This window comes from Sinohyriopsis cumingii, chromosome 16, assembly GCF_028554795.1.
Source record: "Sinohyriopsis cumingii isolate HCF-2022 chromosome 16, ASM2855479v2, whole genome shotgun sequence".
Taxonomy (NCBI): domain Eukaryota; kingdom Metazoa; phylum Mollusca; class Bivalvia; order Unionida; family Unionidae; genus Sinohyriopsis; species Sinohyriopsis cumingii.
Genome location: NC_142976.1, coordinates 55,236,232 through 55,253,458, shown reverse-complemented (window position 1 = coordinate 55,253,458; position 17,227 = coordinate 55,236,232). Strand labels below are relative to the sequence as shown.

The following is a 17,227-nucleotide window of genomic DNA, read 5'->3' as shown; positions in this document are numbered from 1 at the left end:
TATATGGCTTAGATTTAAAATGATAAGGATTTTACATTTTATGTTAGGTACTTAAAAGAAATTTAAATTGCATCTATATTGATGTACCTAAACAGGCATAATGTAAAAATAATGTATTTCGTTTTCAAAAACTCTACATTGTTCACTAAAGATTTACTTAACAATATAATCACAAAACATAGTCTCAATACTTTCTTTTAAACAGATCTTTTGTGCTCAAATATATTTATTAAAATAAGAAAACATTTTTCATTGTTTGGTTAGATAAAATAAATGGAATTCTGATTATTTGTCATTTTATAAAATTTCCTATCAGCTTTCTCCATATGTAATTATAAGACATAAAAGTCATTAAGCTTAGAAGACCAAATAATGTCTCAAATCTTCAAAAAGCCACCCTTCTGGCCTTAAAAGTTGAAAACAGCCAACCAATACCAATAGTAATTATTCAAAATATTCCTACCTTCTCATTGTTAAGGGAGACAGCAGCAAAAAATGTCCTCTTGCCATCTTCTTTTATTGGTTTTCCCATCCATTCCAGCTTCATCTGTTGAACAATGGTGCAAATTAATTTATTTAAAATACATAATGAGGCATTTCTAGAAACTTTTTTCAGTTAAACCATAAACTTAATTAAAAAAATCTTGACAGTTCATTTTTTGACTAAAACTAAAGAAAATAAATTTAGCATTATGGTACAGTGACATGAAAAATGCTCGCAATCAACCGTTTGCATCTCCAATGACAGTCATAAATATCCACTAGTATCACAGATATCTTAAGCAATCAGAATTCAGCAAACTACAGAGGCATAAATATTCAGATGATGCCACCTACAACCAATGATAAATAGCAATGCCAGTTGTAAAAATTAGAATCTGAACATAAAAACAGAACACATTTTCCTGATTTATGGTGGTTTTTGGTTGAAAAGTGCTTTCTAGTCATCTTTCCCACCACATGACATATGAAAGTCTTTTGAAACATGCTTTCTAGTCATCTTTCCCACCACATGACATATGAAAGTCTACTGAAACATGCTTTCTAGTCATTTTTCCCACCATATGACATATGAAAGTCTATTGAAACATACTTTGTTGTTGTTGTTGTTGTTGTAGGGTTTAACGCCATTTTTCAGCACACGATAGGCTATACATGGCAGCCAGTATTAACGGTGGAGGAAGAATCTGGGAAAACCCTGGAAAGAACCACCGACCCTCGAGAAGCTACTGGCAAGCTCTCTCACATACCCACATTGGCTGAATCCAAGACTCGAACCTATGCAGACATAGGTGAGATGGCAGTGATCCGTAACGGAGAGCGCTTTAGACCACTCGGGGCCACGAAACATGCTTTCTAGTCATCTTTTCCACCACATGACATATGAAAGTCTATTGAAACATGCTTTCTGGTCATCTTTCCCACCATATGGCATATGAAAGTCTATTGAAACATGCTTTCTAGTCATCTTTCCCACCATATGACATATGAAAGTCTATTGAAACATGCTTTCTAGTCATCTTTCCCACCATATGGCATATGAAAGTCTATTGAAACATGCTTTCTAGTCATCTTTCCCACCACATGACATATGAAAGTCTATTGAAACATGCTTTCTAGTCATATTTCCCACCACATATGGCATATGAAAGTCTATTGAAACATGCTTTCTAGTCATCTTTCCCACCACATGGCATATGAAAGTCTGTTGAAACATGCTTTCTAGTCATCTTTCCCACTACATGAGACATGGAAGTCTGTTGAGAAAAGATCATAAAGGCATGGTTTTTGCTTCTTGTTAATGCCTTGTTTATTCCATTAAATATGTCTGTAACATGTTTTTTTCCTGAAAGGCATAGTCGTCATCATATGCTTTCAGTTCAACATCTATCATGAATTTTTTCCAGTTGCAATGAGGCACTTCACTCAACATCATTCTTAAATTTTCCCAAGCGAATAAGGGCACCTAGCTCATTTGACTTCAGACGGCTCAATATTCAACTGCTCCACAAGCACTTCTGTGTTCAAAATATACTTTACACAAGATTATATGACCTAAAACTCGGAATCTACAAGGTCATCATAATGGTATTAAATGAGGCTAAAAATTGGAATTCCACCAAATTTGGAATTATTGGCATCTCCAAATATCCATTAATACCCAAGACAAGCTGAGACAGGGAGTCTAACCTGTGACTGTACAATGATGTATTCTCCTTTCCCTCCTGACCGGTATCTAACTTGTATAAAAATTTGGTCACTCCTGAATCTGTTGGCAGAAGTGGTACTCATGTCTACCATGTTTACACAGGTGAGGCAAACACATAAACTCAAATCACCATAAAGGCCACATGAAGATTAGTACATAGGCCCGAGTGCCATATCACTGAAACCTTTTCGTAGAGCAAAAGTGGCTAATAAAAGGTAGAAGGTTGAAATGTTGGAAACATGAAGTAAATAATGTAACAATCATCAAAGTTGTAACAAAAATCGCTGGATATGAAGAAAAAGTTGCATTATTAATTATTATTTTACAAATTCTGGGGGTCGTTGCAGGTCGCAGGAAGTAACTCCAAGGATTGAAACATCCCTATTATAGACTTCACAGTTAAGAAATTCCTTTACCTTCTCATTCACACTGGCTTTATGCCTCTTGGTTGGCGTTGGTGGCTCATTCTCCTCCTGGAAGAAATTAACCACACAGCAGTTTCAGTCGTCATTATCAACTTGAAGTATTCCAATAAATAATAAAATAAAATCATCTTGTAACTGTTACTTACAGGACATCTGAACTTATGCGTGGTACTAACATGACACAATAAACACACACACACAGAGATATATATATATATGTATATATATATATATATATATATATATATATATATATATATATATATATATATACGCACAGGTAATATTGGATTTTCTAAAAATACTTGCATGACTGAAAACTAGCGCACCTGACCTTTGCCGATCATACAGTTTGCATGAAAATAAAAAATAACCAAGACTTAATTTAGGTGTATCTTGTTTCATATTTAACTTTTTTAAATGTTACCATTCCATAATATGTGCAGTAGAAGCATTTATAAAAACAAAAATATCCTGTCTACAACTAATGCTTCTCACCTTTAAAAAGAAAAAACTAATTTTCAACAGTGCATTCTTCAAATATATACCAAATAATTAATTTATTTTACCTTAAATGACGAAAAAATTAATTAGCCCTGAATATATTTAGGATGTGTAATTATCAAAAAATGTTTCAGCATGGAGAGATTCTTCTTTGTTCAAATGTTTTTTTTTATATATAAATGAAATCCTGTGGACAAGCACCAAGTCTATCTTCCTTATGTATAAGGCACTAACCTGGACACAACACCCACATACACACAAAACCATCAACTTTTTGGGATTAAAACAAGATAAAGAAAACAGATGAAGCGGCCCAATATATGCAGCGATACCTGAAGAGTCAACTCCATACCTTCTATATGGTACAAATCTACAAGTTCTGGACCAGCCAGGTTGGTTAGGTAATGGCCTTGTATACCTTTACCACAATACTGGTGTCCTTTCCTATCATAAGTGCTATGGAAATGAGGCAATAGTACATCTGCTGTAATAATTCAGTCTCTTGTTTTCTACGCAGCATTCAGGCAAACAAACTACTTGACTAAAATGTCTGGACCAGCTAGATTATGAAGATTAAGTCCAAAACAACAATGACATGTAAAAGGTTGGTCTATAATTGCATCTGCAAATACATCTTACTTCATAGCTCATGTATTTTTCTTCATTTTACAATTAGTTTACCCTTGCCATCTTGTCATCATCTTCATCAAGTAAATCATCATCCTCAGCATCCCGTACGGCCATATTTGGACACCGTCTGTTAACACAGGCTTGCTTGGCACGGCCTGATCCACCGAATTTAACCATGTCTCGGCAAGCATTACATTTCCCACAATCTGCTTGCTGACAAACCTACACAAGTGATAAAAAACATTATTTTGTGATCAACATTCTAAATAATATAAATGATCAGAACTGGAATTTAACTGCCATATTTATTTTTCAAATGCTTTGTACTTCAAGAAAAGGAAAGGAAAACAAAAGATTCAATAATATTAAATCAATATTCCATTTGAGGATTAGATGAATTAGGACTAACTGAGGATTAGATGAATTAGGACTAATTGAGGAATAGATGAATTAGGACTAATTGAGGAATAGATGAATTAGGACTAATTGAGGAATAAATGAATTAGGACTTCAGCTGACAAAAACAAGTACATCATGTGCAAACTTAGGGGTCACAAATGGGTGGCTTGAAGCAGACTACCAGATTATTGTCTACAATAATTATGCTTCGGTTTTTTGTTTTTTTAAATACTATGTTGTTGAGCACAAAGTTGTCTTTGAAAGGCATGGGCAGCCATATTTATATTCAGACTGGTGGATGAGGTTAACACTTTACCCTACCACATTCATCGTAGTGCATTAAAAGACTACTGGCTAACAATAACTGAGTAACTTGAAGTCAATACCTCACAAATTCCACAGCGTTTTTTCCTGGCCTCCTTAATTCCCTTGTCATCAAGCTGACCCTCAAACATCCTATCAAAAATTTCCATGACCAGCGGTGTTGTCGTTGCAAGAGTCTCTTTCTGCTTGGGCTTGGCTTTCTTCATTTCTCGCAGATCTTTTCTCATAGCTCGCCTACCAGGAAAAGATATGCAATTTATATATATATATATAAATTGCCCACTGAACTTAGACACAAAGACACAGTGATCACATTCAAGAGGGCTCTCAAAACTCACTTGTTTTGACTGCAAGAACAAACTTAAAGACCTAATAATGTTTCCTACCTGAAATATTCTCAGCATGTTTTTTTATTTTTTAATGTTTTTCTAATTTCATGTTGTTTGTTTTTGTAATAATATTATTATGTTTCTTATCTTATAGGTGTTGTCTAATGTTGTAAAGCGCTTAGAGCTTCTAAAGATTAGGCGCTATACAAAGTCCTCATTATTTATATATATATATATATATATATATATATATATATATATATATATATATATATATATATATATATATATATATATATATATTCAGGTGTATGTGATTACATGTGTATATATACATTCATATAAATAATGATGCTCAAAGAGTTCTTTACTTGAGTGACTTTTGTCATTCTGTGTCAGAACTTACTAGACATCAAAATAACATATGCATAGCTGCCAACCTTCCAGGCTCACAATTAGTGAAAATAGGGATAAAAAGTTGTGAATTTGGACATGCATTCGTGAAAAATACCATGACAATAACTCCATCCACTCTGACCACTCCGACCGTCAATACTACACTATATCAAGTTCGCAAAATAAATATAAAACACTACACATATGCAGAAATATTTATTTATCAAGACATTATACTGTGGCAGACTTGAACTTCCTCAACTGCTTGATCGTAAATTTGTTTTCTAAACAGTTCCGACTTATTGCCTGCAGGTTGATCTTGGGGACTAAAATTGCTGACAAATTTTCTGCAGCTAAGGAGGCCCTAAAGTCTGTCTTAATTTTCCTCACCAAAGAAAATATTCTTACGCTGTCACTGTTGCTCTGAGTAATGCACAGGAACTGCAGCATTTTCGGTTCTTCCACAGGAAAAAAAGCGATTTTCGAGTGTGGGAACATTTGTCAGAACAAATGTTTAGCATGGTCTCCAGCTGATAAAGGTAGATTGCGTTCGACAAGAAAACTCACAAATAATGCTTAAGCGTTGGTAGCCTGCAGGTCTGCCGCAAATGTTTTAAAATATTCCAGAGATGAAATCTGCGAATTCTTAATTTTCCCAACTTCTACGTGTTTTTTTGCAACCGACATTCTTCCTCACATGGTCTCTGCGATGACACACTGAGCGCAAAAAGCATGAATGAATATCAATGTTTAATGGCAGAATGCACGGCCAATTTTTGATATATTCCAAATTAAACTTCACTTCTTGAGTTATACATTTCGTTTTCCTTGGTGGTGAAGACATTTTCAAAATCTTACATGCAAGGCTGAACGGTAACTCAAATCAGTGTTTTAATGCATGCGCGGAGCAAATTTCTGGTCAGGCCCCAGTTTCTCTCAAAAGCATTTTTAAAACTACTCTTATACATATAGATTAAAAGAGGCTAAAATACTTGCTACCGGGCCAGCTGTACAAATCGGCTGTAGATCTACTAATATCGTGACCAGCAGTACCGGACCGTTTCAGCAACTGCGAGTATCACGACTAGCGCTTAACGGGAAATCGGTTATTTTATTAAAGATTTAAAATAATTGAGGATTGGAAAATTCGTGAATTTTTGGCTTACAGCGTGAATCCGTGAATCACTGAAAAAGTCGTGAAATTCACACCAAATTCGTGAGGGTTGGCAGCTATGCATATGTAGTCCTGACCCTAATGAGAACGAAAAGCAACGAATGCTAGCCTATCAGATTTAAACAAATATGTCTGCTAATGAGGTTTATGCATTTTTGACACCACCATATATCTGCTAAGAATATTTTAAAAACTTTAAAGATCATAAACGAAAAATAATGCCATGTGGTAATATTCAAGTCTAAAACTCTGAAATAAAATGTTGATTAGACAATACAAACTGCAAATCCAAAAAATTACACATTTTCTGTTGGATCAAATCATGAAATATGTATTTATAATAACATCTTGATATCTTTTAAAATAAATGTCATAAATTTCCTGCAGTTACATGCCAATTTTTCATCGTCTTCTGAAACAATGCAAAACTAGATTCTGATTGTTTGCCATTTCTTCCCTGGTAAACTACAGGTGAATGAGATAACTGGGCCTTGTATGCATTATCCAATCAGAATGCTAGATTCTCAGGACTCCTTGGATTCCTACCTATAAACCCTACATATTATAAAAACATGTTGCAGAAAGTTAGTTGTCCACAATAATGGGTACAAGACAAGTTTCTGAGTAGCTTGTATGCAAACCATATGAGTCAAGGTGCCATATTTAAACTAATAAACGATTATTCTGGAATACCTATGGATTTGTTTTTGCAACCAGGTTGTGAAAAATGCAGAAATCCCCCATTCCTGAAACCAAGAAGGAACACTGGATACGAGCATCAACCCACATACTAGCATTCAATGGATGATTTTTTCAGGTTTTCACTACAGTGCCCCCCGACTCCATTTACCAGCCTCATTCATGCAATCCTTATGCCTATCTGTAATCATACAGCTTTATTCATATAATACTTTCATGTTCCAAGTCTGTACTCAATGGATGTGGGAGTCAATACATTATACAGTGTATAAACATGAGATCTGATTTTTTTAAAAAAAAATCATTATTGTTCATTCATATATCATGGCAAGGACTCTGAGTTTCAGCTAGATTTTTCTGGATCCTATGGCTAAGGCGTAAAAATTGTTTAATTCTTGAATCAAAATTATGCCAAAATTAACCAGGTAGGTAAGAAATTATCTTTACGGCTAGTACTGGATGATCTTTGTGGGACAGATACTGTTGGGTTTATTATTTCAATAACTGAGGAATGGGTTGGCAGTGAGTGAATGAATCTGTCAAAATACCACACTTAAAAAGTCTAAAAAATAATGGGAATGAACACTTAATTATAGTTCACAATGTCAGTTTCTGATCATCCTAATTCCCTACACGTAACCACAGACTCAGTTTTGAAAAGTCATCAACTAGAGTGATTAAAGGAAAATATATTTAATTACAGTGAAACAGAAGGGAAACCAATTTTTTCTTCTTCAGACACAATATACTTTTACCTTTTTCCAAGAGTGACACCAGCAAGCTTGATGAGAGCTCGCATGCACGGTGTAGTGATAATCAAGCCTTCATCTTCATCAGCAGCCTCATCATAACTCTGAACCTAGTTGTATAGAAAAATATAGGAATTCAAAGAGATGACCTGACATCATTAGTATATCGCAGTATTTTCTACTATCGTGATACAGACTCAATACTATGAATACAAGATAGTAACATAACTAAATTATGCAAATTGTCCAAAAAAGAAGTTTCTTGCTGTCTTTCTGTCTATATAAACAATGTGGTAAAATACACCACGTACAATAACAAGTTCTTGAACAGCAGATTATACATCAGACCTGGACTTAATAGTCCTTATGAAGGCACTAGTAAAGCGTGGAAGACTGGAGATTACTGACCAATGGATCTCAGTGACTTCAACCTTTGTATATAGTGTAAGCTAAGTGTGTAGAAGTCGTCATTTTCTTATTAGATTTACGTATACCATGATCTCTGGACCCCAGAACTTATGGGTCTCATTACTGCCCATTTGAGCCACAAAGTTTTTGCCATGGAACCTGCTCTACTAGAAGTTATTATGCAAGAACCATCTGACAACAAAGTCAATAGGCTTCTACCTATCCCAAGTGAAAACAATCCATTTTTTAAAAATCCAGATATCTGATGTTCAACTAATATCACTGTGCACAAATTATTTTCTTCATTCAGTCATTGATCTTGACCTCTGACCTTTTGCACATCCACAAAATTTAGTAACTTTAGAGGGTAGATGACAGACAACATTTGAGTTGTTATTCAGAAATATAATTGGAAAGAGATAGATGCAGTGACAGGTGGATTAACAGATATCATACACTCCACGTTATGGCAGGTATAGAAAAAGTGTGCATGTGCATGACATCTAAAACCTTCCAAGTCAACTTTTTATCAAAGTAAATTATCCAACCAAAGATTATAGTCACCTCTCCGATATTTGTTTACATGGAGGTCAGGTTACAAGGTTAACGAAGATAAGGAAGAACAGACAATATGATGAACAAGCATATAATCACAAAAAATGTCTACAAATCTGCAGATTTGTTGACTATCTCATGACTCCCATAAACCTTTCCTTTTTTTTTAAAGTCTATATTATCGGTGAACAATTTTAAGTTCTATTTCATTACTATGAAGTTATTTATTTTGAGGGCATCAATTTTTGAGGTTCCTAAAATTGGCATTTTTGCACCTATTCAGATTTGTGTAAATTTCTGGGAAATGGATCCTACGTTTTTCACAAGGGATTTCAGGAGTTGAAAAGAGTTGGTTTGTAGCAACTACAGAAACCACAAATATTCATGTGTGTAAATTTTGTAAACAGTATATACATTATATTTTTGTTTATGTGAAATATGCAGCTAAAACAATTCCATTACTTCACTGTGACCCTAAGCTCATAACCCCAAGTCTGTTATTTGGTTATATATGTACTGACTACTTGTATCAAGTTAAATAAATAAGTGCTCGCAAATGTTATTGTACTTTATTTTTTTAGTATCCGACCATTGCCCCCACCCTCTCCTCTGTCCCTAGGGAGCCCCCTGAAAGGAGATTTAAGTACATGTGATACCACAACATTCCCAGGACCAAAAAAAAAAAGGAAAAAGAAAACAAATCTGTTACATGGTTGTGTGTATTTTGACTATCTAGATGAAATTTTGTTAAAATATAATTCCAAATGTCATAACCTATGCCCACTCCGATTCCAAAGGAGTCAATGGCATGTAATACCACAATATTTCCAAGATATTTTAATTTACTGCATAAATGCCATTAATTTTAGTCTCTGCTCATTATTTTAGTGTATACCTTGAATGTTACAGTGCTTAGGTTATCAGTAATGGTGAGTCTTTTTAACTTTACATAACAGTAAATAAAGATTACTGTAATTCAGCTATCCTAATTGTTATAGAAAAATATATAAAAACTTCTATCTTTACCTGGTCTACAATAAACTGGGCATGTCTCAGCAAAGAGTCTTCTGTCAAACTATGCAAACCTGCAGGGGGAACGGTTGTCTGAAATGCAAAAGATGATTTTTATCATCAAAACCTGCAAGTTTAAAGGAAATTTAACATGCAAAAATAATTTTCTTTTTAATTCTCAAAAAACAAGCTGAGTTCCACATTCCTTGTTGAAACTAAATTTTCCAGGTTTTCTCCCAGATGAAAGATTTTTCCAAGGTTCATGCATAACCCTTTCTGAATGGAATTAAAAACTAATTGAATATGAAAGCATGTGTTGGAAAATCAAACACCATTTCCTTTTAGAGCCCCCACCTACCCAATATCTGAATTAGACACGATTTTATCTTAAACCACAGGACACAAGAAACGAGTTTATTGAAATCAGTGTTTCCCCTAGGGCTGTAGATTGAGTGTCAAATCTCTGCGGTTTCATAACGGGGGTCAAATCACCACAAAAAACATACACAGCAACAAGATGTGTCAAATTTATCACTAGTCAAGTGGAGGCTGAAAATTCCCGGTTTTTCCTCCAACTGAACTCTGAATGATAAATTCAAATACGTTTCCCAAACTTTCAAAGACCTATTTTTGCTAACATTTTGTATGCAGGTTACATGAGCAAACAACGAATGCAAAATACTACAATAATGTTTAATGATGAAATGCCAAACTATAATTAATTTCCTAAAATTGCTTTACAATGATCTGGAAGATGGGTTAACATTCATTGTTATTTCAGAAATATACAACTTATGCATCAGATTTAATACAAAATAAATTGTTTTCTTAACAGACATCAGCACTGCTTTAAATGCATTATTATAGTTGCTGTTTTTTCCTCTTCATTCATTTTGGAAAGAGAAGAAGCCACTGCAGTCATCTTCTCCTCTGCTCTTCTCCTAAAAGCATTTGACTGACAAGCACAATGAGTCTAATCTTTATAAGCTCTAAGCGCTTTACAACATTAGATAACACCTAAAAACATATATAATGATATGATTATGAAAAACAAACACCATGAAATTAAGAAGAAAAAACGTGCTGAAAACAGTTATGGTGCTGACTTCCTTTGATGACGGGTGTAACCAGCTTGCTTTGATGAAGAGTACATGTGTTATTGAAGTCGCCGACAAGGCCAACATGGGATGACCAAACAAATGCTTGTTTGTTATTACAGTGGCAATGAAACTTAATGGGTCATCAAAAGAAAGAAACCAGGAAAACTTGACTATAATCGGACTATATATCCCCATTTGTTTGTACCCTCCTACCGATTTCTATAATGAAAACGTTTAATGTGATAAAAAGTGCACAGAACTAAGTCAATTGAATCACTGCTTTATAATTTATAACCTGAATGTGACCAGAATGGCACTAATACTAACATCCCCTACACCTTTCTTAACTGACTTTCCATATTAACATGGCACCATACTGTGTACACTATGGGCTACTTCATTTCCATCAGACAACATTCTATTCGGTGACTGCCGGATAACTCCATAAATTACCATAATGTCGAGTTTGGAATTATATCCCTTTGCACACATGAACATAGAAATTAAACCACTTGTCAAATCCACACGAAAAGCAAACTTGTTGTTGTCATTCTTTCTCTTTGCTTGATTCGACATCAATATCAGAAGCAGATGACGTATGTATGTACATGTATAGTTGTGCACACACCCCTTTGCTGAAAATGGACTTGTCCAGGAACTGGAAATGGATCTTGAGCATGTTTGTCTATTATACTGAAAACTTCTGTTAAGCATGAAACGTGCAGATGATGACGGTGTTAGGGCCACTCTACTCAGTCAGGTTAGAAATTAAAAAACAATGAATAAATTGACCAAGTTCCTTGCACTTTTTATCACATTAAAGGTTTCCATTATTGAAGTCAACAAACGGGGATGTATAGTCAAGCTATACATCAGAATCTAACAATCATGGACAATTTTATTTGTGATTATGGAAAGAAATTAAAATTTGTATGTTTAATTCTAATTTTCAAAGACTTTTAAAGACCCCAGTTGACAAACTACGCATTACCATCCTACATAAAAATGAAATTAATATAGCACTCATCAACCAATCAGAAGCATTTCCTGTCACATGCAGCATCTTTGTTCAACAATTCTTAGTTGGAACAGTGAAAGCGAATGCACATTATATCTTTCTATTGATCTTCAATTTGAAGCTTCACCACTTTATTATTTGTCACCTTTATGCTAGAAATGTAGCATTTGGATCTACTCTATTTGCATTATTTGTGACCTTCATACTAGACCTGTATCATTTGGATCTACTCTTCGAACATTCACATTATCCCATTCCATTTTTTTCATCTAAGAATCTACTGTCAGCATTTTATTCGGTCTTCAAACTAAAACCACTGAGTGAAATCCAGTGTTGACCTCAGCATCCCCAATTTACCTTAGGCTTCTTCAATTTCAGTTTAAGAAACTTTACTAATGGGTTATCCATTGCCTTTGTACAACCCTGCCGTGTAAATTCAGTTTAAGAAACTTTACTAATGGGTTATCCATTGCCTTTGTACAACCCTGCCATGCCAATTCAGTTTAAGAAACTTTACTAATGGGTTATCCATTGCCTTTGTACAACTGCTGTGCCAATTCAGTTTAAGAAACTTTACTAATGGGTTATCCATTGCCTTTGTACAACCCTACTGTGCCAATTCAGTTATCACTGAATCCGCTCACTGAGAAACTGAACCAAAATTCATCAGTAGCACCATGTTTTTAAATAAAAAGTTAACTGGATCTGGTTTTTAGTATTTACAGATAATGAATTATCACCTGTTTTGGAATCATGTCATCTACAAAGCTAAACCAAAGCCAGATGAAATGAAGTCAGTAACTTTTAGACAATCCAACGCAGTACAAAGTTTAAGAACACCTGAGGGCAGATTTTAAGAGAAGCTGATCTTATCAGTTACTTGTATTGTTTTATAACCTGCTTGATAAATGTCATATAAATGTTACATAATTACCAGCCAATCAGGGTCTGTACAGTTTGATATGAGTAATCAGTAGAACTACAAAATGACTCTTATCTAGGGGTGCATTATGCTATGGCAGATCAGGATCTCTGTTGTTTGCAGTTTGATTCAATTTATAACCGAGTATAGCCAGGAGTTCCTTTATATGAACCACACTGAAAACATACAACTTTTAACATGCTTGTCTATATGTGCTGCTTCTACATCTTGGATTCTAGCATAAACTCTCGTATACTTTGCACAAGTGTCCATTTGGGTCCAAGCATAAACTCTCCTATACTTTGTAAAAGTGTCCACTAGGGTCCTAGCATAAACTCTCCTCTACTTGGCACAAGAGACTACTAGGGTCCACAAATAAACTTTCCTATACTTTGTACAAGTGTCCACTAGGGTCCTAGCATAAACTATCCTATATTTTGTACAAGTGTCCACTAGGGTCCTAGCATAAACTATCCTATATTTTGTACAAGTGTCCACTAGGGTCCTAGCATAAACTCTCCTATATTTTGTACAAGTGTCCACTAGGGTCCTAGCATAAACACTCCTATATTTTGTACAAGTGTCCACTAGGGTCCTTGCATAAACTCTCCCATATTTTGTACAAGTGTCCACTAGGGTCCTAGCATAAACTCTCCTATATTTTGAACAAGTGATCACTAGGGTCCTAGCATAAACTCTCCTATATTTTGTACAAGTGTCCACTAGGGTCCTAGCATAAACACTGCTAATCTTTTGTGGAAGTGACCACTAGGTTCCTAGCATAAACCCACTAATACTTTGTACAAGTGAGCTACAAATTTGCTTTTCAGTCATGAAAATGTTCTTTAGAATAAAATTTGTTCGCAAGACTGGAATGTTAAATTCTTCACAATAAATAAAATAAAGATTTTAACCAAAAAATATCAGACTGATTGGCACCAATTCAAGGAAGATAATTTGTATACAAAATATTACAGAATACATATATCCTTTCAATTTGCCTTTACAAGTTTTAGTTATATCTTACAATAAGAAAGCAAACAGAATGAAATCAGAGTAGAAAATTATGATACTGCAGTACAAGTATTACATGCATATACTCAATAAATGGTCCACAGAGTAAGATGGATGAAACCAACCTCTATTTTATTCAAGAGATCTTCATATGTGGCATCTTGATTCTTGTGTAGGTACTCAATAACCACTTTGCTCATGTAAATTTTTTCCCTCATCGTGTCCATGAATGGAGCGTATGCCTCGCTTGGTTGCATTAAGACGTATTCTGCATAAGCTGGAATTGAAGATTATTTATAGCAATATGTTGACAGATTGTCTTATCAATAGTTTTGTCAACAGCACATTGCCATTGTGTCAATTCAACTTTGTCAACATTACATTCCCTTTGTGTCATACAGCATTTTCAACTGTATCTTGCCATTGCAACAATACAACTTTGTCAGCAGTACACTGCCATTACATCTTTGTGAACTGTACATTGTAACTGTCATAATAGCTTTGTCAACACTACACTGCCAATGTGACGATAGACCTTTGTCAAGGGAAGTGTTATTTTACGATGAGTACTATTAACAAGACACTGCCATTTATTATATACTTAATTGCAAAATATAGAAAACTATTGGCAAATAATTTTTATTTTTCGTTACAATTTTTTTCACATGCAAATACAAGATTTCCCATAATGTCATATGATGCTTGTACCTGCAACAAGAAAAACAAGCACTCTCTGACTTAACAAATATCTGGAAACTGCATTACCTTTCAGATGTAGAAATTATTTTGCTGAAGGGATCTCATTTGATGCAGCATTTAGTGTTAGTATGAAGCTATTTCCCTTACTATTTGGACTACAGTCATAAACACACTATGATGCATTGGATTTCCTTTGTATTTAAATTAGGTCAAATGGTTTACATCATGTCAAATGTAATTAAATAGGTCATCCTAACCTTAATGCTCTCTTGAGTCGCTGATATTTATATTATCAGCCGATAAAGATGAATTTAGAAATCTTCGAAGGTTTGATTCAACTCTAGTATATAATAAAAATAATGTTTTCTTCCCTGTGCAAACATTGAATATATTTCATCTTGTGGTACAATAACGATATAACACTTCATAAAAATATTTTTTTTTTTAACCACACAATAAAATATATCTGGTAATAGCATAGGAAAAGATTTGGATTTGGAATTTTTTTTAGACATAGCTTTAACAATTTTTCAGTCATATCGCTATGATGTCTGCAGTGTGGCAGTTTGTAGTGATGTCTAGCACTGAGGCATCATGCCACAGACATGAAGCTTCATGTCCCATGCAGTCACATTATCCAGACACCATGCCAACCAATCCCAACACTAACCTCTTAATAATGAGTGCCTAGATAGGCAGCTGTTAGTACCGTTTTTAATATGTTTTTGGTATGACTTGGCTGGGGTTCGAACCCATGACCTCCTGCATTTGAGGTGGATGCTCAAACCACTTGGCCACCAGAGCAGTCTAACACAGGAAAAGAAAATATTTTCTAGGTACGTAATATTTCAGAATATACAAGGCATACTGACATCCTTACATTTGATTATTCCATTTGTCCACATCTTCTGTATATATATATATGAGAGAGAGACAGAAAGAGCGAGAGATTTGGGCATAATATACCTGTGCTGAAACCTATTAAAGCATTCTCCCCACCATCAAATCCTGCTGTCCACCATTCATTGATAGGGCCCAGCTTCTTGGTAGGTATTCCACCTAAAAGAGACACTATACTGTAAGATACATCATATGCTGTAAGATACATACTCACTGTAAGATACAAACTGGACTGTATATTGATACATACTTGACTGTATATACTTGCTTACAAGTCAAGTCAAACTGCAAAGATCCTGATGTGCCATAGCATAATGTGCCTGCAGACCAGGTACATATTGTTTATTTCACTGATTACACCAAACAAACTGCATGGCCCTATATCTGCCTGAACATTATGAAACAGCAGATCAAGTCAAACTGCAAAGATCCTGATCTGCCATTGCATAATGTGCCTGCAGACAGATCTGGTTTGATTCAACTTATAAGTGAGTATATATGGAAGCTAAATACTGGACTGTAAGATACACAAACTTTATACAGTATGTCATGGATGGGATGGGAGAAGATATCCTTGCAAACTTACACCTATCATAAAGAAAATCAAAGTATCACTCTGTTAATGGCAACAAGACCCTGGAGGTTTCCAAGGTTTACTCCATGAATGGCATTCTGATGCAAAATTGTAAAAAGTTCCCACTATATTCCATACAAGGTTTAGGGCATTACGACTCTGACATCTAAAATTTAAGTGCAAAAAGTCCCCATTAGATTTCCATCAAACAGGTAAGGGTTTTACATTTCCAGATCTGCAACCTCGAGTGGAATGAAAATCAGAATGCCAAAGAAAAAAATCAGATTAGTGTTTATGACCCTATATTTACAAAAACTTGACAAATTTACATTTCTACTGTCTTATGCTATTTACTTAATGTAAAACTGTGTGCAAGTCACATCGTGAAAAATCATTTTCCCATTTTTATCTTTAATCCTAATATTTAGTATGACAATTAACACACTAAAGATAGTACAAAAGATGAAAATGGAAAAATGATAGATTTTCACAATATGACTGTAGTATATTCCTTGTGGAATATCACCATCGCTTTTGCGATCTTTGCATAGCCATCATGAACCAAAAGGTATTTTAACCATCTTTTTTAAAATCATAATTTTTGGCAAAAAATTAAGAAATTGGTTTTTTTCAGACCTTTAAGCGAAAATTCTGGATAATCATGAGTAAATTGGAACAAGTGGCAAATCTGCATTTCTTACATCATAAGTTCTTCTCATCTCTCACTTTCAAAAAGTATAAAGTTTCCATTATATTTCCATACAAGCTAAAGGATTTACTCTCATATAAAATTTAAGTATTAAAACATTTCATTAGCTTTCCATACCTGATAAGGGCTTTAATTCTCTTACAGCTAAAATTTAAGTGTAAAATCATTTCCATTAAATTTCCATTAGATTTTCATTTGTATCAAATTCACATCTAATGAGTTCCAGACAAAGTGGTAATTTTTCTAATGCCATCACTTATGGCATTATTATTAAGCGTTTTGGTTCAAGTATTTCATCTGAGTGGAGATTGTGCTAATAGGTCTCAGCCTTCCTCTTGTACTTTCTTCCTCCTTTGTCCTCCATTGTTTAAGAACAGGATGAAAATGAATAACACTGTAAATTGTGATACCTACTGAACTTAAAAAATTAAATTTAGTTCTGCTGACTTAAGCAAGAAAAGCTATACTCAGGTAAGAAT

General features: G+C 34.5%; 1 protein-coding gene across 1 annotated transcript in view; it reads right to left on the bottom strand.

Moving 5' to 3' along the window:
- Positions 1 to 17,227, bottom strand: part of LOC149780448 (DNA (cytosine-5)-methyltransferase 1.S-like) — a 101,505-nt gene that overhangs the window by 42,204 nt on the left and 42,074 nt on the right. Inside the window, exons 11-18 of the mRNA XM_089937387.1 lie at positions 15,532 to 15,624; positions 13,992 to 14,143; positions 9,828 to 9,905; positions 7,845 to 7,948; positions 4,554 to 4,725; positions 3,820 to 3,990; positions 2,626 to 2,682; positions 464 to 547 (exon numbers count right to left, since the gene is read on the bottom strand). Of these exons, the coding sequence (XP_089793513.1) occupies positions 464 to 547; positions 2,626 to 2,682; positions 3,820 to 3,990; positions 4,554 to 4,725; positions 7,845 to 7,948; positions 9,828 to 9,905; positions 13,992 to 14,143; positions 15,532 to 15,624 (911 nt within the window). The remainder of the gene's footprint in view (positions 1 to 463; positions 548 to 2,625; positions 2,683 to 3,819; positions 3,991 to 4,553; positions 4,726 to 7,844; positions 7,949 to 9,827; positions 9,906 to 13,991; positions 14,144 to 15,531; positions 15,625 to 17,227) is intronic.